Source organism: Sus scrofa, chromosome 10, assembly GCF_054392235.1.
Source record: "Sus scrofa isolate SSC_HxYL_T2T_F1_AM1 chromosome 10, Sscrofa_HxYL_maternal_Yorkshire_Landrace_v2.0, whole genome shotgun sequence".
Classification (NCBI taxonomy): domain Eukaryota; kingdom Metazoa; phylum Chordata; class Mammalia; order Artiodactyla; family Suidae; genus Sus; species Sus scrofa.
This window is the reverse complement of record NC_139392.1, coordinates 4,358,270-4,385,149: the sequence shown is the minus strand read 5'-3', so window position 1 is coordinate 4,385,149 and position 26,880 is coordinate 4,358,270. Positions and strand designations below refer to the sequence as shown.

General features: G+C 38.1%; 1 protein-coding gene across 1 annotated transcript in view; it reads right to left on the bottom strand.

The window, feature by feature from the left end:
- The window catches only part of LOC146398768 (uncharacterized), a 690,556-nt gene that overhangs the window by 602,764 nt on the left and 60,912 nt on the right, over positions 1-26,880 (bottom strand). The window contains exons 3-4 of the mRNA XM_084980982.1: positions 14,531-14,568; positions 13,955-14,033 (exon numbers count right to left, since the gene is read on the bottom strand). Coding sequence (XP_084837108.1) covers positions 13,955-14,033; positions 14,531-14,568 — 117 coding nt within the window. The remainder of the gene's footprint in view (positions 1-13,954; positions 14,034-14,530; positions 14,569-26,880) is intronic.

Sequence of the window (26,880 nt, the reverse complement as noted above, 5' to 3'; positions counted from 1 at the left end):
TTCAAGGTGTATCCACATCTACTTTCATGCCAAATGAATGAACTCATGAATGATCAAAAGTGAACAGACGAGAAAGTCTGGGACTGAAATAGCAGAAGTACAACGGTGAGTGAGACCAAGATCTGTCTAATGCTGGGAGCTAATGGGAGCGCTAAGACTTTTTATAAGATGTATAAAATATTTTTTAATTTAGTGTAATCCCAATACCTTGAAAATGCTCATTAACTTTTGCACACAAAGAGACTCTGGATTATTCACAGTTTATAAGGTAAGAAAAAGTCACCTATTAAGGAGTAATAAGTGCCAGTATATGCACTCATGATAATGAGAATTTATGTGTGCCATTTCCTCAGTAGGCCACAAAAAGGTCAAGTGTTTTACAAAAAGTGATTCTTCTTTGTTTTTGTCTTGTTTTTTTTTTTTTAATACGCTAAGAGGACTATAAATCAACTTACAACAAATGAAAATATAAGGATGTGTAGGTTAGTATGTAAGTGTGTGTGGGGGGGATATATATATATATATCTCTGGAAATATTATTTTAAATTACACGAAAATACAGCTAATGTTGAAAAAACTGATCGTAGGGGGTTGAAGATTTAATATAGACACTTTTAGCTCTTTTTGGTGTATACTGACCATTGCTCTACATATCATTTCATGGTTGAGTTTGCTCTATTCAACCCATTAATAAGTGTTTAAATCTGCTAATTCTTGGTGCTTTCCACCCCTCTCCATATTCCTAATCAGCTTAATTTTAATTAAGTTAAAGACCTGAAATAACCAAAGTAATATTTAGAAAAAGAACAAAGCTGGGGGTGTCATGCTACCTGACTTCAGACTATACCATAAAGCTACAGGCATCAAAACAGTATGTTATTGACACAAAAACAGACATGTAAATTATTGGAACAGAAGAGGAAGCCTAGAAATAAACCCATGCATTTATGGTAAAATAATCTATTACAAAAGAGACGAAAATGTACAGTGGGAAAACAGACTCTTTGATAATCGTGTTGAGAAAACTGGAAAGCTACATCTTAAAAAATGAAATTAGAACATTTTTTCACTACATATATAGAAATAAACCAAAATGGATTAAAGATCTAAATGTACGACTGGAAACTTTAAGACTCCTAGAAAACATAGGCAGTACACTCTTTGACAAAAGTCTTAGTGAATTTTTTTTTTTTTTTTGGACCTGCCTCCTCAGGCAAGGGAAACGAAAGCAAAAATAAAACACTTGGGACCTAATTAAACTTAAAAGATTTTGCAGAGGGAAGGAAACTATCAACAAAACAAAAGGGCAATCTACTGAATGGGAGAAGGTATTTGCAAATGTTCTATCTGATCAGGTGTTAATATCCAAAATATGCAAAGAGCTCATCCAATTGAATATTAAAAACAAATACCCAGTTAATAAATGGGCAGAAGACCTGAATAGGCATTTTTCCAAAGGCAACATATAGATGGCAAATAGACACAGGAAAAGCTGCCCAACATTACTCATCATCAGGGAAATCCAAACCAAAGCCACAGTGAGATATCACCTCACACCTGTCAGAATGGCTATCCATAGAAAGACAAGAAAAAGCAAATGCTGGTGGGGATGTGGAAAATATACCACTGATGGGAATGTGAACTGATACAGCCATTACAGAAAACAGTATGGAGGTGCCTCAAAAAGCTGCAAAATAGAACCACTGTATGATCTAGCCACACCACTGCTGGGTATTTACCTGAAGAAAACAAAAACACTCATCAGAAAAGATATATGACTCTTTAGGTAGTGATACATACATTTACTAATTCGTAAGAAAAAAATTAAGAATAATAGTCCAGAATATAGTAAAAACATCAAGATAAAATCCCATTTCAAATTTTTGCTAACCACTTTGAGTATTTTTTTTTTATTCTTCTAAGCACAAAACATTTAATTACAGAGTTCATTTGAAATGCTATGTAAGCCTTGTGATATCTCTGTTCTAGTATCTCATAGTTAAACCATTATCTGGTAACCTGGCCTTTCATATCTATTGCACCTCTGGAGCTTCCTAACTGCAGTCTCTATAGAGGCAGAAATTGTTCCCTGTATTACTTACTGTAAACTAATAATTGTAGAATGGGTCAAAGATTAAGAAAAAAATTACAGAAACATGAACTCTGAAATTCAAAGCAGCATTATTTACAATATATATACATACAATGGAATACTACTCAGCCACGTAAAAGAATGAAATTTTGCCACTTGCAACAACAAGGATGGACCAGGAGGATCTGACATGTAAGTGAAGTCAGACAAAGACACACTTCCTAATTTCACTTATATGTGGAATCTAGAAAATGAAATAAATGGGATATAGCAAAACAGAAACAGATTTATAGACACAGAAAACAAACAAGTGAGGAGAAAGGTGGAACAGGCAAGATAGCAGAAGGAAACTATGAGGTACAAACTACCAGGAACAAAATGAGATACAGAAGTGGAACATACAGCACAGGGCATATAAGCAGTATTTTGCAATAACTTTAAGTGGAGTATAATCTACCAAAACACTGAATGTCTACATTGTACGCCTGAACCTAATAACACTGTATATCAACTACACTTCAATATTAAAAAAAATCTAATTTAATACTACTTTTCAATTCTATCTCTTGTATTTTTCTTTTCTGTTGGCATGTTTTTCTTCATTCATACTGTAGATTTTGTTTTTTTCTACAACAAAGACTAAAAGTCCCTATGAACTGCTTTAAAAGAGCTCACTAAAACCTAAGGGAAACAACTGAGTGTTAGCGCCCCCACAGTTATCTGGGGGGGTGTCTATTATGCAGGAAATATATTTTACATACGTTGACATTAGTAAGATAGGTTTTAGAAGTTACCTTCTGGGATAGTTTAGATGCTCTGACACTATTTTTTACATTTCAAATGATGGCAAATAACTAAATTCTAGCCATAGACATAATTGCACTTAAAAAAACCACATGGAAGTTACAATGACGATGAATAACATGGTACTTTTTTTTTTTTTTTTTTTTTTAAAACGAGGGGCCGCACCTGCGGCATATGGAAGCTCCCAGGCCAGGGGTCAAGCCACAACCACTGCAGAAGCAACGCCGAGAGTCAGGCTGTGAGCCACACGGGAAGTCCAACAGGGTGCTTCTAAAATCCCCTCTTCAAGTCGGTCTTAATTACACAAAAAATGCACACAGACATTTTAACACCAACAGCAACAGTAAAAAAAAATGTTGTAATGGTAAAGAATATGATTTTGATCAGATATCAGAAAAACGTTCCATGACAATCATTATCAGAAGAAATGTTATCCAAAAACTTAAGCAAATGTAGCAGCGTTAAGACTAGGCTCCCCATAGTACTCACTCTTCATGATGAAAACACACACACATGCACACACAGGATTTTTTAATCTACAAAATAAAATTTTTTCTAGCATACTTCCTATGTTCACTCTTTCCTAATACTGATATGATTTCCCTGGAGATTTAAAAATATAAAGGTCCACCTTGGTTCATCACTATAAATCCATTGTAAGCACTCTCTTAGGTCAATTAACCTGCTTTTCATCCTCTTCGTAATCTCAATCATGACTAGCTAAGCCAACTGGCTATGCACCATTTCGCCTAATATCGGACAGGAAAGCAAAAATATTGAATATACTTTTGTGGCACAGCTGACTTTGTTCCTTTTACGTTAACATGCTCTGATTTCAAATTTGTAACTTTAAGATATACATAGTAAATAAGAGATCATTTCAATTTAATACAATTGCACCTTAAGGAGGGTTGTTTGGTTTTCACTAAAAAAAAAAAAAAAAAAAATGTGGAGAATCACTGAAGAGAGCATGAAATATCTATAACATTTTCAGATTATAGATGTCCTCGAAGTTATACAGAATCCATTTTAAAACACGTGCTGGTAGAGCAGTTGAAAATAGCAAGCTTCCTAAAATTTCCTGAAGGATGTGAAATCTGCATACAGATTTCTCATTCCTTACTTTTTTCTACAGTAATTTCAAAACCAACAGGTAAAATATTCCTAACCACTCCAAAGAGATTTCTATTCTCCAGTATCCACTTAGAGTTTCATCAAAGTTAAAATTAAATTTTACCAGAGTTCCTGTTGTGGCTCAGCGGTTAACAAACCCAACTAGGATCCCTGGCCTCTCTCAGAAGGTTAGGGACCCGGTGTTGATGTGAGCTGTGCTGTAGGTTGCAGACATGGCTCAGATCCTGTGTTGCTGTGGCTGCGGTGTAGGCTGGCAACTGCAGTTCTCATTCAACCCCTAGCCTGGGACCTTCCATATGCCACAGGTGTGGCCCTAAAAAAAGAAAAAAAAATATTTTTACCTATTAAGATCACTCTAAAACTATAAAGAAACATAATAGTGCCATGCCCAAAGGCCTTCTGAAATAAAAGTGGACATAAATATTTTATTACAGAGACAAGTCCTTTGCAAATTATACCAGAAAGTAGAGCATTCTATTTCTCCAGGTACTCAAGGCTAAAATTTAAACATGACTGCCATTGTTACAAGGCTCCAGCAATTATCTCCAAGAAATACAAAGAAAGTAGGTAGCAACAAAAAACAAAACAACCAAGAAAACCTCTGCTTTCCTTCCAGGGCAACTAGCAAATTGTACGTAAAATTATTTTAAAAGATCATTATCTAATACCCCATCGAATAACAGTTTAGTATCTAATAATCCCAGGGATTGTGCCAAACACTCAGGAGTCAGAGGTGAACACGACATTCAAAAACTTTAACAAGAATCAGAAGGCAAGACTTTTTATAATTTGTGTTTATACATATACACTCATATGTGTATAACACACATAAAATAGAGGGACCAACACTGGTCTGCAAGCCAAGGGCACAGGAACCATGAATGACGCAAAAATCCTCAAGAAAAAAACTGGTTCTCTTCAGGAGCTGAAATATGGTGAGTGGAACTGAAATCCCTAAACAATGGAAAAGGCATAAAAGAAAGTTTCAGAATGACATAGCAGTCATATCATGTCACGTTTGCTCAAGTTTGGTGGGGGATTTTTGTCTGTTTCTTTATTCTAAAGGTAATGACAAATCACTGAAGTGCATTTACCAGTGCCTAAGATGGGAAGCTTTATCTGGAATCTCTGGCGCACTGTGGTTTGAGATTGGGCTAAGAGTAAATGATCAAAGGCCAGCTCCCACGCACTTAATTTACAGTAATTTAGGGAATTGATAATGCCGTCTTGAAAGAATGAAGTAGCAGTACAGTGTCAGAAAACACAGATGCAGAATTAGTCGGATTAGTGATTTGGATCAACTGGATACACACATGCCGCTGGGGGTTTTCAAGATGACTTGCAGGTTTCTGGCAAGGGTCATTAGGGGTAGTTACTAAAGCAGAGGAAAATCATGGCATGATGCAATGAACTTTCTGCTGACTTTTACTCACAACAAAGGCACTGCAGAGTCTTGCCGTCCCGTAAGCATGAGCGATGAGCCCAACCGTGAATCTATTACCCAAATTGACAAAACTGTCTTTGCTTATTATCTGTAGTTAAAATTATAAGATAGTCTCACTGTTTTAAAATGGAAATCTTTCAGGTCAATTTGGGTATCAGGAAAGAGAAAGAAAGTAGAATAAGATTTCAAGATTTTCATCTTAGAAGCCATAGTTGATTATTAAGGTACAAGAGGAGTATACTAATGACTATCAAAGACGAGCTTAGTTTCCTACATTTCAAACTGTACACGTCCCAGTAAGAGCCAAGTGAAAATGTTGAGGATCAGGTCTGACGCAGGTCCCGGAGCCTGCAGGGCAGTTTTTTATATCTGCTTACAAGGGATTTTCCAAGCATGGATATGGGTAAGAAAACTCCTAAGAAGGCAGTGTGAGCACCAAGGAGAAACTTGCAACAATCCTCCGAAATACAACTGAGGTGAGCGAATTAACAGAGGCCCCATGAAGGAGAAAAGCCCTAAAGTTCCAAAAAGTACAGGCAACTCTGTCACTGGTAGACTGCTTGCAAAAACCATTTACAAATATATTCCTTTTAACACCAGCAAAGCTCATTAACAACTCCCAGGAAATAAAAATAGCGTAGGTTCACTGGCTCAGGGGTGATGTGTTCAGAGGCCACACACCCGGCCCTTCAAACTGGATCTCCTGGTGGGAAATGCCTGGGCCAACACCTCAGCTGGGGCAGGGGCGGAGGTTGTGCAGATGCTGAGCATAAGACTCCATCCAAGACGGCGGCTGCAGGTGGGCAGGATGCCTGAGATGCTGCACCTACACTGTCATCCATAGTCCGAGCAAAATGCCTCTGCCCCCCACAGGATCCTATAAAGTAGCCCCACTCCTGGCCTGTAGGGCTGAGTGTGTGCTCTAGAGCCAAGCTTGCACCTCTCTACTCTCTGATCCAAGAATAAAGCTTTCCTTTGCTTCAGAACCCAATTCAGTCTCATTCCGTTGGCTCGAATTGAATCACCTCCAGCGAGAGACACAAAAAGGTAACAGCTTCTATATCTACGGCCTTTTTCAATATAATTTTTGCAGCTCTTCCCATCTAGAGTGGATGCTTTCCTCCACTCCTTGAACCCATACTAGGCCTGTGACTTTCTTTGACCAGTAGAATAAAGGGAACCATCGCCATGCAATTCTGTACCCCGCCCTCAAGAAGCCTTGCTTGCTTCATCCCTTCTCTTCTGCTCTCCCAACAGGAACAAGTCAAGCCAACAAAGCCCCTCAAATCTGAAAGAGCCCGGACTGGCGCAAATGCCTCTAAATGTATGTTTGCATTAACTGGGTCACATAAGTTTATGATAAATAAATGAGCTGCTCTACAATTTGGCAAGTGATACGATCAAGTATTTCACTGAGCTTGAACAAGATGAGAAAGAATACTGACCATTTAAATTGCAGTTATCATTTCTGAGTTGTTTTATTATGGTGTTATAAACAGACGTCAGGTAGAAAATGGAGGTTGGGGAAATGGATATAGGACAAAATCTGGGTTCCTGGAACATTTCTTAGAGAATAAAGCTCAATTGTTGGAGATTGGGGAAGGATTTCCCAGCCATAATGAATTGTTCTCCAAGCGATTTGCAGTGAGCGACTCTAGGATTGCCTCTATTAATGGAATGGAAATGACAAACATGGTTTTATTTGGCTGAAAATAAAAATGTAACCTACAAAGGCAAGATGCAAAGACGACGTAGTCTCAGATGGTGAATGGCAAGCACTGTGTGATTGCTCTTCCATGTAGAATCTAAGAAAACCAAACACATGAACAAGCGTAACAAAACAGAGTGACAGACACAGAGAACAAACAGGTAACTGAGACAGAGAAGAGGTGAGGGAGAGGAAAGAAATTTAAAAGTTACAGTCTTGCAGTTGCAAAGAAGAGTCGCAGGTTCTGAAGCACAGGGTGGGGAATATAGTCAATAAGCATGTATTATCTTTGGTGGGATCTGTGATTCTGGTGATTAGTTTGAAATGTATACAATGATCCAATCATTGTGGCGTCTAACAGGAACTGACTTTGTGGTGTAGGTCAGTTATACTTCAAAAACAGATGACCTCACACAAAAAATCAGATTAGTGGTCATCAGACGTCGGGGAGTCGGGGGTGGGGTGAATTAGAGGGAGGCAGTCAAAACATACAAACGTCCAGTAATAACCAGTAATAAGACGAACAAGTACTAGGATCTAAGATAAGATAAATAAGGTAAAATGTAATTAGCACCACTGTATGTCATATACGAATGTTGTTAAGAGATTAAACGGAGTTATCCTAAGAAAACATTTTGTTCCTATGCGTTCAAGTTTATATATATGTATATATATACACACACATACATATATACATATTTATATGAAAGATGGATGTTGACTAAATTTGGCTTGTGATAATCACTTCCTGATACATGAAAATTAAATCATTACGCTGCACGCCATAGCTGTACACAGGGATGTAGGTCAATTAAGTCGCAATAAAACTCGAAGAGGAAAAAAAAAGGCAAATGTGACTTGCCAAGGCAAGAAGAAAAGAGAACCTATTAACCAAGAATAGATGCAAAAAGCAAAACTTAGCCTAAAGAAGGAAGGAAATTAGGTGATTGAGAATATTAATATGGTTCACAGTAACTGAAGAACAAAATAATAGTCCGTAACACAATAAATAGCTCCCAGCATAAATCTGGTAACAAGTACTTGTGAAACTATTCTGAATCAAGTATCCATATGGGATTACACATCCTGAAGTTGCTGGACTCACAATTCGTTGGCAAGTTTGGAATTCTACCCTCACCCTCCTCCAAGAGCCATGTTAATATCAACGGAGACTGATGTTCACTAAATGTTTGCTAAAATGAAGGCAGTACAAGACTGAGTTCACCCATCAACATTCCTTCTCTAAACCTTTTTTTGTTCTATTTTAAGAAACATTTTTAAGTCCATCTTTGCCCTTTTTAAAAGGAGTAGGGATGAGTAACCTTAATGAAAATGTATCAAAGCTCCTGTTTGTTCTTAACAGCCATGATAGTTCCATGGAAATATGGTCATTAACATGCAATTGCAGCTCAAGGTGAACCTTTATTTCTTTGGTTGACGAGAGTTTCAACTCATCAAATCTGAGTCTATTAATATCGATAGTTTTCAAAACCACACATATTAAAATGCTTTTGTTTTCCCTCTCTTCATTAGAAATTCCAGCTCTCATTGTCTTGAGTAGAGAGAACTGCGCAATGCAGGAGACTCTCGTCTGGAGTAGACGTGAGGTGACACTGCTGACGAGGGCAGAGGGGATGCTGAAGTCCTCCCTCCATCTGCATTTGACTCAGAGAATCTCAGGAGAGAGAAAGACGACCCTGACCCGGGGAAGGGTTCAGACTGATTGAATGGTTAGAATTAGTTTGTTGAACACGTCCTCCAGAGACATGTGATGTCATGAACCTGATGCCCAGAGTGACAAAAGGTACCCACTGCGTGCTTCTAGCTTTCAAGCTTGATGGCTGTTAAGCTTAATAATGAGTCTCTGATTTGCTCAAAGGTCCAAGAGAGGCTGCATGGCAGGGAACATGATGTATCATCCACTCCTCAAATGCAACTCCAGGGGAAAATGGGTGTGAAATTTGTAAACCTGCCCTAAGGCGCAGTTAGAATAAAAGTGATTTCAGTGGAAATATTTAGAGCCAAAGGTAAACCAAGGACATCTGAGAGCAAATGCAAGTATCAAATGGTTACACAAAAATATTCAAAGAGAAATTGAAGTGTATGTATCAGCAAGTCTTCACTCCGATTCTTTTTTTTTTTTTTTTTTTTTTTTTTTTTTGGCTACACTTGTGGCGTGTGGAAATTCTTGGGCCAGGGATCAAACTCACGCCTCAGCATCAACCCCAGCTGCTGCAGTGAAAATGCTGGGTCCTTAATGCACTGCACCACAAGAGAACTCCTTCACTCTAGTTCTAATTATTGTATTTTTCTACATATAAATCTTATGTAGTTATCATATAATGTACATTTTTTCCTTAAAAAATAAACCCCAAAACTGGGGTTTTAGATATTCCAGGAAGAACTCTCTTCTACTTCAACATACCTTCGAGCATGTGATGCTTCTCAAAATCAATAGTTCGTAATATTTTTTTATTGTGTGAAAGTATGTCTGATACTTTCATACTCTTGTTGCCATTTAACAAAATTTTGTCTCAGATTTAAATTCTTAAACCTCACCGATGCATATAATCAATTGACAGTAGAATACAGGCAGATTTTTACAATTTTGCAGGTCTTTTTTAGCAACTATTGGTGGATATTCTATGATAAATAACACAATGCGTATGTATGTTACACCTTTATCTGTGAGATATATAATGCATAACAGCTCTGAGAATCATTTCATTAAAGAAACATTTATTTAATTTGCTTCACCACTCTTTCTCACATTACCTAATCATGAAAAATTCCACCTTCATCTCCTCCTCCCGTCACAATTAACTTCTTGAAGGCTGTTTGTCAGTATATTATTGTGAGAAAACCTACAGTATTATCACCCCTAGAAATAGTAGCTTTAATTGGGCAGAATACTTCCAAATTCAGTAAACAGAGAACCAATTGATAGCAATTGAGCCCCTGCTACATTCCAGCTGTTAGAACGAGCACCTTTTATGCTATAAAAGAATGGCACTTTCGATATTTTGATTCTGGCTTGGAAATCTAGCATGCAGGAAAGGGTGCTGTTCATATATTGATAAGAAAAAACCTAGAAAAACTCAAAACAACTTTCTTAAACTCATCAGAGAGCTGAAGGTGCAGGCATTCACCCTGCAACTTCAAAATAGGCAGTGAGGTGTATTTCACCTACAAGCAGGACTAGGACAAGGGTATGTACTTACCTCGGAAAGAAAGACATCATGGAACACCATAAAAGCTGGTAAGAAATTGCCAACGGTCTTTTCTGGGCTAGGGTAGGAGAGTAAGGCATCAGGGGCTATAGGAGGGAAGCTTCACAGTCCCTGGCAGGATTTTCCTAGGAAAACTCTACCAGGTGCTCACAGGAAAAATGAGAGAGCTTTCTGAAAATGCTTTCTCATGGTGCTGGCTAGAGGAGAGGAACAGCAGCCACTGCCAAAATCCTCCCAGACCTATCTCCCTGATTCCCTCTATAGAACGAAAGCCTTAATCTGAAGGGGGAAGGACAATACAAACTATCCTGAGAGCTCCAGGAGAAACTCCCTGTCTCTGGTAGAGCAAAGAACTTCAGGGGCTCAATCACTACTGTCTAGAGCAGAATCCCTAACTGTGAGGGAAGAACCAAGGTCAGGAGTTTATCTGGAGGCGAGGCAGAACACTGCGAAGGACTGCCAGAGATCCCTGAAGATGAAGGTTTTATTAGACCATCAGAGAATCCCCCAAGCTCACCCCGGGACCACACAAAGAAGCATCGAGGAAGACAACAGCAGAATACCTCTGGGAGGGCTGTACAAAGCACACTCTCCTATGAAGCAGTGCAAAGAGAAGATCAAAAGCCAAGTGGGGAGATTCAAAGCCAACAGGGATTAGACCCTGCGACAAACCCTGAATCATCAGCCCATGCTGTACATTCAAGCTGTCACCAGGGGGAAGTTGACACTTCTCAGGCACTGACAATAGCCAGAGCTATGACTTCAAACCCAGAAAAACTTGTGACTAGATTAACACAAATCCCCACATAAAAGGCCTTCCAAAAGGAAAAGCACCAGTGAACTTGCAGATAGGTCTGCAGAAATGTGATGAAGAGGAAAGGCAAACAGAAAAGTGCAACATATACACACAGAGAGACACTATTCTTTATGTAGTACCCTTACCAACTTGATTTTCATACTGAAAAAACGATCAGATACATCTAGAACCTGAAGTATTCTACAGGAAAATTCACACAGACCCTCCAACTATGTCAAAATCACAAAGAAGACATAGAATGGTCAGGGAACCACTCTAGATGAACAGATTAAACCACCAAAAGAATAAATGAATCTCGATGAATAGATCCTGGTCGAAAGATGAGAGACAGAAAAAGGGAGAAAGACCAAGAAGAAGAAAGAGAAAGAGGGAAGAAGGAACAAGAGACCCCAGTACCAAGGTGAAATTAACCAAATGCCAAACATTGCATGGATGTTCATTATATTCCTCTTTCAGCTTTTCTGTAGGGTTAAACAAATTTTTTAAGATTAAGTGAAAAGATAAACACGATAGTGGTTTCTTTTGCCTAGGCTTCTTTATATATAACTTCTAGCACCGTGTCTGTTTCCTAGTCCAATAAATAATTTCTACATGAGTATGTGACCATGTCAATAAATACTATAAAATGCCATTTTCTTCTGAGCTCCCATGCTAAAGAAGGAAAAACGTTTTACTGGATCAGGCTTCTCTATGCTATTAAAAAAGTAAAATGATTTTTGAGAACATGTTTTCAACTCATGCACAAATCTCCCCATTTCAAAAACCAAGTCACCTCAAAGGACGCACAGAGTTTTAAATCCAGCTACCCTTATTACTTTCTACTTTGCTCGTCCAGCTTTAAGTAAGAATAAGCAGGTATTAGCTAATCATCATCATCAGGATATTTTCATACCACAAACCTATGGAATGTGAATCACTTGGAAGTGAAGCACTGAACAGTGGTTCAGTAAGGCCAGGTTGGACTTGAGGAAAAATTATTTCCAGCAAAATGTATACAGAGCCAACGTGTTTAGAGATAGCTATATAAATTCTTCCTCTGGAAATGTAAACTAGTACTTTAGGAGAACCTGGGTAGTTTTAGGTATTGTTTGGAAGACAGCACAAACCAGACGTCAAGAGGGAGGGAGGGCAAGTTTGACAGTGTTGAGTAAGAGGTGGAGGAGAGTGGGAGGAACCCGGGAATGAGGAGAAGCAGCAAGTACTGTGAGCAGAGGAAAAGAGATTTGCAGAGCTGAAACAGTCTTGTTGCAAGAAAACCTCTTTAACATAATTATTATTGCTAAGAGGGTTACTACTTTGCAGAAAGTTATAAGGGTTTTCCAAATGGTTAAGTAACTTCACTGTAACAGATGAAACAATTTCAAGAGACTTCGTTTGATGCTATTCATTACATAAAAATTGTGCAAAGGTCAGCTTCTCACATATGGTTTAATACAGAAGAGAAATGCTCCAGTACCTGTTATTCATTTTTAAGCATGACTTTTTATTCCTTTCTTTTTTTTTGTAGCACCTTCTCCAAATAAGAGAAGGTGCTACAAAAAAAAGAACGGATTTTTTTTTTTTTTTTTTTTTTTTTGGTTTTGGGATGTGGTTTTTTGGTTTATTTTTGCGTTGCTGGTTGTTTTGTCTGATGGCGTAATTCATTACCTCTCATGTGAATCAATTCTTTACGCACAACTGTCATTCTACACCGAGAAAAGTATTGGGATGTCGAGGCAATCAAACTTTTTCAATATACTGAAATGGAATGGCCTAGAATATAATTTGCGCATATACATATTCATTCTGAGGAATTATTGCAACTAATTACCACTCACTTTGAGCTGCTATTTTTAATAGTACCAGTACTGATGCAGTAAGCATGTTTATTTTACTGTTTTGTTTTCCATGTGGAAGCAATTGATTTCGAGTTATCCTTTGTGCCAACATTCTCATAACACTTTATAAATACATGTGCTCTACCTGCAGCTTTTAATGAGGACTGATTCTGTTCACAGCAGCTACCTCCGAACATCAGTCCAAGGGAGTTTGTTCGGCACACCAAGCTGTTAAGTTTTCCTATCATTTATGTGTGTTTTTTAAGCACTGCCCGTGGCTTTACTGTTGATTATTAAAAGGAAAGCACTCTCAGAATTTCAATTGGTTTCTTCCGCCTGAATACCAATTAAAACCTGTTTCATACAACAGTGGAAATGCAGTCTAATTCATCACTTGTTTGTAACAGAATGTCTTGGTTCTAAGAAGTCTGTTCTTATGAACTAAAATAGGTATTTGAATATCTCTCAATTCTGTATAATTATATCAGATTCGGAGAAACAAATAATCACGCTATATGAATTAGCTGTCTCAACAGCAAAGAAGGAAGCTGGCATTAAGTCTAGCTTTGTCTTATTTAGAACTGTGTGAGGTAGCAGTGAGTCATAAACATGAGTCTAAAGAGACTGAGAAAAGGCGTTCATGTGTGATTCTTGGTTGAATAAGGGAGATAACAGGAAAGGCCCTGAAAAAAGGATTCCACGAGAACACACAACAACTGGCAATTAAAAGACAAAATAATAAAATTGCGATGAAAGAAATTTCACAAAAATGCTATTTGTCTTTAAAGGGCACATGAAGATGATTTTAGGACAGCTTAAAAAATTATGCCTGGCTTATAACAGTGTAACATGAAAAATTACTGAAAACTTTACAGGCTCATTAATGCAACAGGAAAAGAGAAACTTACCCATGTTCAATACATCAACAAAGGTGATATCCCCGATATTTATTAATGAGATAAAAACAAGTTTTAAATGATGGAGGAGCTGAAAAAATAATTTCAAAGGTATCAAAAACAGTACTGCACAGGACTTCTTTTTTAAATTTTTCTGAACTCATAAAACCTAAAACATTGGTACATATCAAATTAAATTATCCAAAAAATGATTTTGTAATTCCCACACAAAAACATTTATTCAGCAAATATAATTGTTGGATTTTTACAGAAAAATAAATGTTGCAGATATGCATGTGTATGTGTGTGTGTGTGTGTGTGTGTGTGTGTGTGTGTGTAGCCTTAATTACCCAGGAAAAATCTTTTAACCCTGACGTATCTGTGTTTTCACTTGAGAAATAAATGTACTCTTTGCTGAGAACAGAACACCTGGAGCAGACACAGGATGAGGAGCTGTCTGGAGGGGCATGACTATTTGTTTCACCCACATGATATTTCGTTAAACACACAAGATGTTCAGTAGGCCAGTGGATAATATGTAGAGCCCTGGGGAGTGCACGGCATTGAAGATGGCCAGGTGGGACTTACCAATAGGTAGTTGGAACTGGAAGCTTTGAGACGGGACTCTGCAGAGTAACAGAAGGGATAGAAATGAGACAATGACAGCCAGGGACTCCTCTCAGGGCTCTTACATCCACTTGGTAGGAAGGAGAGGGAGAGTCAGCAAAGGAAAGAGAACCAAGTAGGAAAGAGGAGCCTAACAAAACAAAACAAAACATAAGGAGGCTTTGAGCCCTAAGAAAGGACTAAGTTTCCTAAATGCTGTTAAAACTTTATCCTAAGGACAAAATCATAGCACACTGGATTTGGCAAAATGAAGTGGTGCTGACTTGACAGGACTCGTCCCTGCAGAGTTATGGGTGCTGAAGCCAAATTGGAATGATACAAAGAGAGAATGACGAGTGAGAAAATGCAGACTGTGAACGCACAAAACTCATTTGAATCATTTGCTTTAAAGAGCAGTAGGGCGGAGAAAAGGACAAAAGCTGGAGGAGTAACATAAAATAAATGGAGGATTATGTAAGAGATGAGATACTGGGGTGGATTTCGGTGCTAACAAGAATGTCCCAAATCCACAGGGCACAAGTTTTGGACATAAGAGCGAAGAGGGAGTTCATGAACATGGAAACACAAACTGCTCATCAGCAAACATTCAGGGGAGCTCCCCTTGTGGCTCAGTGGTTAACGAATCCGACTACGGACCATGAGGTTTTGGGTTCAATCCCTGGCCTTGCTCAGTGGGTTAAGGATCCGGTGTTGCTGTGAGCTGTGGTGTAGGTCACAGAATCGGCTTGGATCCCGCGTTGCTGTGGCTCTGGCGTAGGCCGGTGGCTACAGCTCCAATTCAACTCCTAGCCTGGGAGCCTCCATATGTCACAGGTGTGGCCCTAGAAAAGGCAAAAAGAAAAAAAAAAAAATCTGAGCCACGTAAAGCAGGTGATACTTTATAAAGATGATTCTTAACAATGAGATATTCCTTTGATATAAACCTTGTAACTAGTCAGCGTTGTTTAAAAAAATAAACAGCTTTACTTGAAATGGCTTGAATTCAGACTATTAGGGCTCAGAACTAAATTTTGACAATAGCTGTGAATGGCTTCTAACTATCATATGGAAAGAAAATGATTGTCTTACATGGTCAAGATAGATGGCACTCCAGCTATTCCTGGCTAACAGTTTCATCAAAATCTTGGGGAGATATTGCAATAAACTATACTTTTTACACTGCAGTTAGTTAACTGTATGCAACTTAGTATTTGCATTAATTCCAAGGATGGGTTCAGAGTGGGTCTCAATATTTCTTCTTCTACTGCTTTTTTAAATAAATCAAAGTAAAATAATTTATAAGGAAAGAAAAATCACCAGTAGCCATAATCCTTTTTCTTTTTTTGGTCATTTGTTTGTTTTTCCTATTTCTCCTCATTTCTGGAGGCTGGACTATATTGATCACCTCATTACAAATTTTCTTTGCATGTATAGAGTTTCTCAGTTAAGACAGGATCACAATGCAAGCCTAGTCCTGGACTTCCCTTTAACAATATTGGGAGCATGCTCCTCCTGCAATCAGAAATGTGGCAGAAAAATGAGCCTGGACACTTCCACACTGATGCAGGCATCACTTCAGAAGCTCGCTCCATCTTTCACTCACCAATCCCTTTGGTTCCACAGCGTATGTCCTTTCCATCTCACCTTGTCCTTGCCTTCTCCTCCTCCACGTAGCAATATAAATCTAGACATCTTTCTTATGGCTAGCAGGTACTTCCTTAGGTCATTCAAAGGAGCTAATCTTGAGTGAACTAGCAGGGCAAAAAAAGAGGTAGTGCAATAAACAAATTTTATTCTTTTTCTTCATTTGATTTTGCTCTTTTGCCAGTTCTTGACATTTGGCAAAGTACCACGACTTTTCAAGTCACCCTCAAGTATGAATAAGCATTCTTCCTTTTTAGGTATTCAATATTCATGTCCAGCTTAATAAAAATTCAAGTCCTAAGGACAACAGCAACTCATCCATGGAAAAGATATGGAGCAACAGGAATGCTCATTCATTGCTGGCGAGAATGCAAAAGCATACAGCCACTTTGTAAGACACTGGCAGTTTCTTTCAAAACAACACATACTCTCCCCATATAATATGGCAGTTGTCTTCCTTGGTATTTACCCAGATGAAAAGGTATCATGTATCTACACGAAAACCTAAGTCCACATATTCATAGCAGCTTTAGTCATAGTTGCCCAGGCTTGGAAGCAGCTCTGACACTGTTCAGTAAATGGATGGATAAATAAACTGTGGTACATCCAGCCAGTGAAACATTACTCAGCAGTAAAAAGAAACATGCTATCAAGTTATTAAAATTTGTAGAGGAAACACCTATTATTAAGGGAAAGAAAGCAGTCTGAAAATTCAACTATATGACATTCTGAAGAAGGCAAAACTATGGAGACAATCAAAGGCTCAGGCCAGGGGTTCATGGGAGGGTGGGACGCACGGAGAGGACGCACAAGATCATTAGGGCAGCGAGATGTCTGCTGGAGCAGTAGATACACGTCGTGATGCATTTGTTCACATCCACAGGAGAGGTAATGCCGAGAGTGAACCCTCATGTGAACCAGGGACTCCGGGTGATGACGATCTCAATGTCGGTTTGCTGGTTCTAACAAAGAGCGGGAGATGGTGAAGGCAGGAAAGCCATGCACATGCGGAGAGAGGGGTATATACGAACTCTATTTTCCACTCACTTTTGCTATGAACCTTCAACTGCTATAAACCCAGTCTATTTAAATATACACATACATATACCAGAAAATAATTGAAAGGCATCATATCCTGGTTATACGAAAATCATTTTTGATCAAACTATTGAAATAATTGTAAATGCACATGCAAGTGTAAGAAATACGACAGCAAGATCCCGTGTCTCCTCTACCCAGTTTCTCCCAAGGTCACATCTTGGAAAACCAGGACACTGATGTTGCTACGATAAATTCACAGAGCCTTTTTCCATCACAAAGATCTCTCATAGACGGTGACACACTAAGACTTTTGCTCGTAGCTTAGATGTGATGAACATCTTAAGGTGCTGGGTGACCTTTTACAGGAGTCACTCCCACTCCCATCACCTCTTAGACCCTGGCAACTACTCATCTGCCATTTCAAGAATGTTGAATTGGTGGAATCATAAATCTGCCACCATTTGAGATACCTTCTATTTCCTCTCATCCCTTGAAATTTATCCAAGCTTTCTGTGCATCCATTACCAGCTTCTTCTTAGTATTCCATGGGATGAAGAGTATCTCATGGGATGAGAAGTGTCCTATGGGATGAGGTGTATTCCAGGCTGTGAAGAGTATCCAGGGTATGAAAAGTATCCCATGAGGTATGGAGTATTCTGGAATATGAGGATTATACCATGGGATAAGGACTATTCCATGGTAGGAGGACTATTCCACAGTATGAGTATTCTAGGGGAAGAGGAGTATTTCCCGGTATGGCTACACCAATGTTTGTTTAGTTATTCACCTGCTGAAGCCGTCTAGGTTTTTCCAGTTTAAGGCTCGGAAGAATACGGCGTGTGTGTGTGTGTGTGTGTGTGTGTATTAAAAATCAAGACCTCGGAAGAATACGGCGTGTGTGTGTGCGTGTGTGTGTATTAAAAATCAAGACCTAAAGACGTCTCTCTCATAGCTCAGGAAACCTGCAGTGGGCAGGGTGTGTTGCCAATTTCTACTCACTTTCCAGCTTTACTTCCTCTCCCACATGGGAGCAGACTCCTGGGTGGGAGCAACTAGAGAGGAGGTGATAGAGCATTTAAGACACACTCCTACAAGCCACTTACGCCTGTCATCTGGTTTTGTACACTGTGTGGCAGATGCGGGGCTTCTTAACTGTGGGGGAACCCTTGGTGATCCTTTAGAAACATCCCTAAGTGGGGATCCTGAACTTGGATCCCTAGTTCTTGTTTCTGACAGCAGATCATCTTTCAGAGATCCAAGTTCCCAGGGCACGCTGGCTCCGTCGTAGTGACAGCTCAGGGTGATTCCAGCCCAAGCAAATGATCTGATACTTGCTGTGGAGTATAGGGAAAAGGAGTTTTTCCTTCAAGAAACGAGAAAATAAAGCTACCTATCCACATAGTAAACCTCTCTGGTAACAAAACCAACTGCAGCCAGTCTGACCCTTGGTGGGTGAGAGATGTCCAAACATCATGTGCACCACCAGCTCCAGGGCCACACAGCAATGCTCCAAGGGATTTTCTTCTTTTTTTGGTCTATTTAGGGCCACACCTGTGGCTTATGGAAGTTCCCAGGTTAGGGGTCAAATCAGAGCTGCAGCTACCAGCCTATACCACAGCCGCAGCAATGCCAGGTCTGAATCACCTCTCCAACTTAACGCCACAGCTCACGGCAAGGCCAGATCTTTAACCCACAAAGCAAGGCCAGGAGTCAAACCCGCGTCCTCATGGATACTAGTCGGGTTTGTTACTACTAAGCCACAGTGGGAACTCCTCCAAGCGAGTCTTTGAAAGTCCAGGATCATCACTCAGCCCAGCTGGGCAGAAGAATCCCTATGCTGGGGAAACAAAGGATTCTAAGGAACCCTTAGAAGCAATTCTCCCTCAAAGACTGATTCTTCTGCTCTCGTGCTTATCTCATACACAGATGATTTGAGCAATGGGTTGGTTTTAGCAGAAATTGTTTAGGGTAACCAGTTTACATGTCCTCAGTAGATCTTGCGGAAACTCAGTTTTGTAGAATGCAGTGGTTGGCGACTATTATCCCCTGCTTGGTGGTCTCAGCTAGAGGTTTCGGGAAGCAAAGTTCCATTTAACAACCTATTCCATTAACATGCTTGATTTTGCTCCTTCACCATATAAACTAAAGTTACAGACAAATGTCATTTTCTAGAATTAGCACCTTGTTCAGGAGAAAGAGCTATTAGACATTTGCTATCTAATATACTGCATTATTTACAGCTTATTCTATTTTTTAAAGAAGTTACTGACTTCCCTTGTATATAATTATTTAGTAAAACATCATTTTGTTCACTTTTCTCCTTGGTAAAGTCATATCTAAAGCAAATACTTGTATATTTTGTCATGCTTTGCAAAAAAAAAAAAGGATTTGTTATAAAATGACTCAATTACGATATACTAAAAGATGACATGGACACAACTAAGATTTATAAATTTGTCTATTTTGATATAGTTATCAAAGAACATGGTTGTGCATACATAAAGACTTGCATTCATTTTTTTTTAATTTTTGAAATAATTTGTTAGGATTGACAGCTCATTAAAAATTGTGTAATATGAACTTGGGTACTGCTTGTATTTTCTATCCTAACAGTTTAGCTATTCTCATTAAACTAGTAGGACTCACAATTGCCTGAAAAATTATTATATGATATGAAAATTGTGAAAAGAGTACGGAAATTTCACTAGATGAGACACCAAGTAATTTCCTAAGGAGAGAGATTTTCTGAAAGGAATGAGTTATCAAATGGAGCACAGTACTTTTTCTTCTGAGTTAGGGCCATACCACAGATAATTTTTGTGTGTGTGACAAAGTAAATAGAATTTGACTATCACCTCCAATGACATACACTGATATTAAGCTGATTAAAAATAAGGAGAAATTGTTCTGTTTAGCCTATTAAAAGTTGCTTTGGAAAATAAAATGTCTTTATTTTTGTAAATGTAGACTGACTTTTTCACATAATAAGCTCCAATTTTCGACAGTTTATTTAAGATTGCTTCCTGCAGTATGGTGCTATCATGTGCTGCTTATCAAATCATCTATGTTGATAGTGCTACAGAAATAACAGAGGTTGCAGGGCTCTAATTTTATTGTTCTCCTTTCTGGAGTTACTCATCTGTGGAAAAATCAACACCTCTTCTTCTATATTGTGTTTGTTCTTTTCTTGTAAAAATCTCATACTGACAGACACATGTCGTCCTTACATTTTTCACTTGATTTGAAAACCTCTTCATCCTGTCTAGTTTGTTTAATGGCTCAGCACTTGAAAACAGCGTTAGCCTGAAAAACCTCAAGTGCAGATGTTGCACAAATATTGTACAAGACGGTTTCACAATAGGCAAAAAGGCTGCTGAACCTGTAACCAGCAACTGTACTCCTGAAAGAATATGCTTTTTCTATTTAGCAATTAAATACCTCTATCTACCATTTCCATCATCAAATTTGTTTTTCCAGAAATATTTCAGGAAAATACAGTAGTCTTCTTGTATTCATAACTACATCTCACAAAATGTTTAGAACAATATATATATATCAATATATAGCTTTTCAATTCCTAATTAGGACATGCGATATAGCACAGGCCCCTATACTCAATGTTCTATAAACACCTACATGGGAAAAGAATCTGAAAAAGAATGAGTATACATATCTGAAAAAGAGTACGTGTATCTGTATCACTTTGCTGTACAACAGAAATTCGCACAACATTTTCAATCAACTATATGCCAATAAAAATTTTTTTAATGAAAAATAAATGAAAGCCCTAATTAGGAATACACAAATATGCAGACACACACACATGCTCTAAGTATGTGACATGTCCAGTGAGGCGTAGAAATACCTGTACTGGTTTAAATCATAAGTCCAATAGTGGATGAGTACTCAAAACCCACAAGTGTGTTATCATAAGTAAATACTACGCAGTCACATAGTTAATCTGCTTAAATTGTAAATTAATCATGAAAGCAAAATTAATTTATCTAGGTAATAGAATTTCCAAGCCAAGAATGAAGGCTTGAGATTAGAACAAAGAAAAAGCTTATTAGCAAAATAAAATGAGGGTCATTACAACATGATAAAAAGTCAAGCTGTCACCAAGATAGTGTTGGGGCCACAGGTAGGCCCCCCTAAAATGTGCCTCCATGGCACAAGGATTACTTTGAAATCAAATTGCTAAGAAATAGCCAATGCAAGAGGGACCTGCTGACTCTGCTTTCTGCTTCCCTGAGAGCAGGGAATACATCTCTCAGGTGAAAGGTGCATGCTTGCATCCGCAGGTAGAAGGACACCCGTATCTTATCACCAAAGAAAGGGAATTGAGGGTTGAGAAACCTGTATGGAAAAACCTTGTCACTTCTTTAATTTACTACCCAGCACACACTCTGTTGATTCTTCACTAACTGAGCACCCCCAAACCGAAGTTTCTTTGTCCTGCCAATTCCTCACAAAGTCTAAAAAGCGTAAAAGCTGCCTGCTTTGGCCATTTCCTAGGTCCTATTTCTATGGGACCTCCATGTGCGTGAATCAAAATTTGTTTCTTATTCTTCTGTTAATTTGTCTTGTGTCTGATTTCCTTTTTAGACAAACCCACAAGAACTCAAGAGAGGTAGAGGGGGAGATTTCTCTTTCTCCAGTAATAGAAACACTAGAAATGTGTATCCACTTACAGATACAACCTCAAGCATATGACCATAAATGACAGAAAGTAAGGTGAAAAGGAGACGTGCAGCCCAATGCTCACTGCAGGACTATTTGCAAAAGCCATGGCACAGAAACAACCTGAATCTTCATCGACAGATGAATGGATAAAAAAGATATGGTGTGAATATACAATGGAATTCTGCTCAGCCATAAAAAAAGAACGAATTCCATTTGCAGCAACATGGGTAGACCGAGAGATTATCATACTATGTCAAGAAAGCCACACAGAGAAAGATAAATATCATATGAGATTACTTATAGCTGAAATCTTAAAAAAAAGACACAAATGAACTGATGTACAAAACACAAACAGATTGACAGATTCACAGACAGAGGAAACAAACTTATAGTTACAAAAGGGAAAGGGGGGATAAATAAGAACCCGGGGATTAATATATACACCCTACTGTATATAAAATCAGTAGTACGAGGACCTACTGCATAGCACAGGAAACAATATTTAATATCATGTAATAACCTATATGGAAAATTTTTGAAAAAGTAGATATACATGTATTTATAATTGTATCACTTTGCTATACACCTGAAACTAAAAACATTGTAAATCAACTATATATCAATTAAAAAAAAATAGATAAGGAATTCCCATCATGGTTCAGCATTTAACAAACTTGACTAGTATCCATGAGGATGCAGGTTCCATCCCTGGCCTCGCTCAGAGGGTTAAGGATCCAGCATTGCCATAAGCTGTGGTATAGACCAGCGGCTGTAGCTCCAGTTCTCTAGTTTGACCCCTAGCCTGGGAAATTCTGTCTGCCATGAGTGTGGCCCTAAAAAGACAAATGACAAAAAATGATAAAATAAAGAAGTAAACATATACATTTTAGCAATGTAATCAATAAGCTTTGTGCAGTTCATGTTTAGAAGACTGCATCGAAAGTATCAAGGTACAGACCATTTCAAGTCCATATAGAAAGTTTATTATTTTATTCCTTTAGGCTTTTGGGGGGTTGAGGTTTTTTTCATTTTTTAAAGTTTCATGGAAGTATGGTTGATTTTCAATGTTGTGATAATTACTGCTGTGCAATAAAGTGATTCAGCCACACATCTACACACATCCATTCTCTTTCACTTTCCTTTCCCACATAGATGATGACAGAACATTGTGCTTCCTGTGCTATACAGCAGGTTCCCATCAGCCAGCTGTTCCATATACCACAGTGTGCAAATGCCAACCCCAAAGCCCCTGTTTCTCCCTCCTCCTCACTCGTCCCCTTTAGTAACCATAAATTTGTTTTCAAAGTCTGTGAGTCTTTCTGTTCTGCAAACAAAAGCATTTGCTTCCTTCTTAAATTTTATTTTTTTTAATTTTTTTTCTATGGCCACACCTGCATCATATGGAAATTCCCAGGCTAGGGTCAAATCGGAGCTGCTGGCCTATACCACAGCTTCAGCAATGCCAGATCCAAGTGGCATCTACAACCTACACAGCCATTTGTGCCAATGCCAGATACATAACACACTGAACAAGGCCAGAGATTGAACCTGCATCCTCACAGGTACTATGAAATGTTCTGAGCCACAGTGGAAACTTCTGTAACCTTTTATTAGATTCCAAGTGTAAGTGATTTCATATAATGTTTGTCTTTTAACTGTCTTATTTCACTAAGTATGATAATCTCTAGGCCTATCCATGTTTCTGTAAATGGAATTATTTCATTATTTTTATGCCATAACCTGCAGCAATATCTTTACAGGTCTACCTCCTAGAGTAATGAAAATAAAAATGGAAATAACCTTAATTAAACTTAAAATGTTTTTGCATAGTAAAGAAAACCACAAACAAAACAAAAAGACAACCCACAGAATGGGAGCAAATATTTGCAAATGAACTGACCAACAAAGGATGAATCTCCAAAATATACAAAAAACTCATGTAGCTAAGTATCCAAAAACCAACCCAATCAAAAAATAGGCAGAAGATCTAAAAAGACATTTCTCCAAAGACATACCAATGGCAAAAAAACACATGAAAAGAGGCTTGACATCATTAATTATTAGATAAATGAAAATCAAAACTATTATGAGGTACCACCTTATACCAGCCATCATCAAAAGTTCGGGAGAAGGTGGGCAGGGAGGGGAAGGAACCCTCCTACACTGTTAGTTAGAATGTAAATTGGCGCAACCACTATAAAGCAAAGTATAGAGCTTACTTAAAAAACTAAATATAGAACTAACATGATCTAGCAATCCCACTCCTGGGCATACATCCAGAGAAAACTATAATTAAAAAATATATATGCACTCCAATGTTCATTGCAGGACTATTTACAATAGCCAAGACACGGAAGCAACCTAAACGTCCCTCAACAGAGGAATGGATAAAGAGGATGTGGTATATACACATACATTGGTATATTACTCAGCCATAAAAATATAAAGTTTAACATATATTTTAGGGCCACACCCATGGCGTATGGAGGTTCCCAGGGCAGGGGTCAAATCAGCCACTGGCTGACACCACAGCCACAGCAACACCAGATCCAAGTCATGTCTGCAACCTACACCACAGGTCACGGCCATACCGGATCCTTAATCCACTGAGTGAAGCCAGGGATCAAACCTGCATCCTCATAGATACTAATCAGATTTGTTTCCACTGAGCCGTAACAGGAACTCCAGAAAGTTTATTTTTAAATGAACTCTACAGTAAGACTTTTGTTATTTAATATAGTATATTTATACCTGGTAAATTGTAACAAAGAGTACTCTCAATGCTAAATATTCTATGTAAGGAAAGGAATGAAATTTTTGAAGCTCCTAGCCAGCATAATAAAACAAATTATTAAATAAGCACAGAAAAAATACGGTTATAAATGTATAATAATTTTATATGGTCTTCATAAAATCTATAAATAATTAAAAGAGATGAGCTTTCTAAAGCTGCTAATTGTCAGGCTACAAAATTAATACACAGAAATCAATTGCATTTCTATATACTGATAATGAAAGATCAGAAAAAGAAATCAGAGAAACCATCCCATTTACTATTGCATCAAAATGAATAACATACCTAGGAATAAACCTACCTAAAGAGACCAAAGACTTATGCCCTAGGAAAACCATAAAATGTTGAAAGAAATCAAAGAAGACACAAACAGATGGGAAAGACATACCAAGCTCTTAGACTGAAGAATCTATACTGTCAAAATGACTATACCACCCAAGGCAACCTACAGATTCAATGAAATCCCTATCAAATTGCCAAAGACAGACTTCACAGAACTAGAAAAGAATATTTCAAAATATGCATAGAAATGCAAGAGACCCCAAATAACCAAAGTAATACTGAAAAAGAAAAATGAAAATGGAGGAATCAAGCTTCCTGACTTTAGACAATACTACAAAGCTACAGTCATGAAACAATACTGCACTGGAACAAAAACAGAAATATGTATCAATGAAACAGGATAGAAAGCCCCAATATAAACCCAGGTACCCATGGGCAACGAATCGATGACAAAGGAGGACAGAACATACTTTGGAAGAAAGATAGCCTCTTCAATAAATGGTGTTGGGAAAATTGGAAAGCTACATGTAAAAGAATTAAAGTAGAACACTATCTAATACCATATACAAAAAACAAACTGAAAATGGATTAAAGACCTAAATATAAGGCCAGACACTATAAAACTCCAATAGGAAAACATTGGCAGAACGCTCTTTGACATAAATCACAGTAACATCTTGTTTGATCCACCTTCCAGAATAATGATAATAAAGACACAAATAAACCAATGGGACCTAATCAAACTCAAAATCTTTTGCACAGCAAAGGAAACCACTAAAAAACTGAAAAGACAACCCACAGAATGGGAGAAAATCTTTGCCAATGATGCAACGGACAATGGCCTAATTTCCAAAATATATGAACAACACATGCAACTCAACGACAAAAAAACAAACAACCCAATTGAAAAATGGGCAGAAGACCTAAATAGACATTTCTCCAAAGATATATGGATGGCCAACAGGCATATGAAAAAATGCTCAATATCACTAATTATTAGAGAAATGCAAATCAAAACTATGATGGGGTACCACCTCACACCAGTCAGAAGGGCCATCATCAACAAGACAAACAAATAATAGATGCTGGAGAAGGTGTAGAGAAGAAGGTACCCTCCTCCACTATTGGTAGGGATGTAATTTGGTATAACCACTATGGAAAACCATATGGAGGTACCTCAGGAAACTAAACTTAGAGCTACCATACGATCCAGCAATTCCACTGCTAAGCTTATATACAGACAAAACTTTCACTGAAGAAAATACATGCACCCCTATGTTCATAGCAGCGCTATTCACAATAGTCAAGACATGGAAACAACCTAAATGTCCATCAACAGACGAATGGATTCTGAAGGTGTGATACATTAAAAAAAAAAAAAAAAAAAAAAAAGACAAACTAATGCCATGAGCAGCAACATGGATAGAGTTTGAGACTCTCATGCTAAGTGAAGTAAGCCAGAAAGAGAAAGACAAAAACCCTATGATATCACTTATTTGTGGAATCTAAAATAGGGAACAGATGATCCTATCTGAAAATACCAAACGCACAAACAAAAACAAACAGAATGGCCAAGAAAAGCAGACTTAGGATTCTCAGGGGGGAAGGGGAGGGAGTGGCAGGGATGGGCAATGTGGGGGTTTGGTAGATATAAACTGTTATATCTGGAATGGATGGGCAATGAGATTCCATTGTACGGCACAGGGAAATATGTGCGTTTGGGTCACTGTGTTGTACAACAACAGAACTTGAGGAAACATTGTAAATTAACTATTTAATGATAATAATTTAAAAAATAAAGCTGCTAATTGTAAAATCAATGTATAGAAACCGTATTAAATATAGCAACCACAAAGATTTTGAAATTAGAATTTTTAAATAGCGTTTA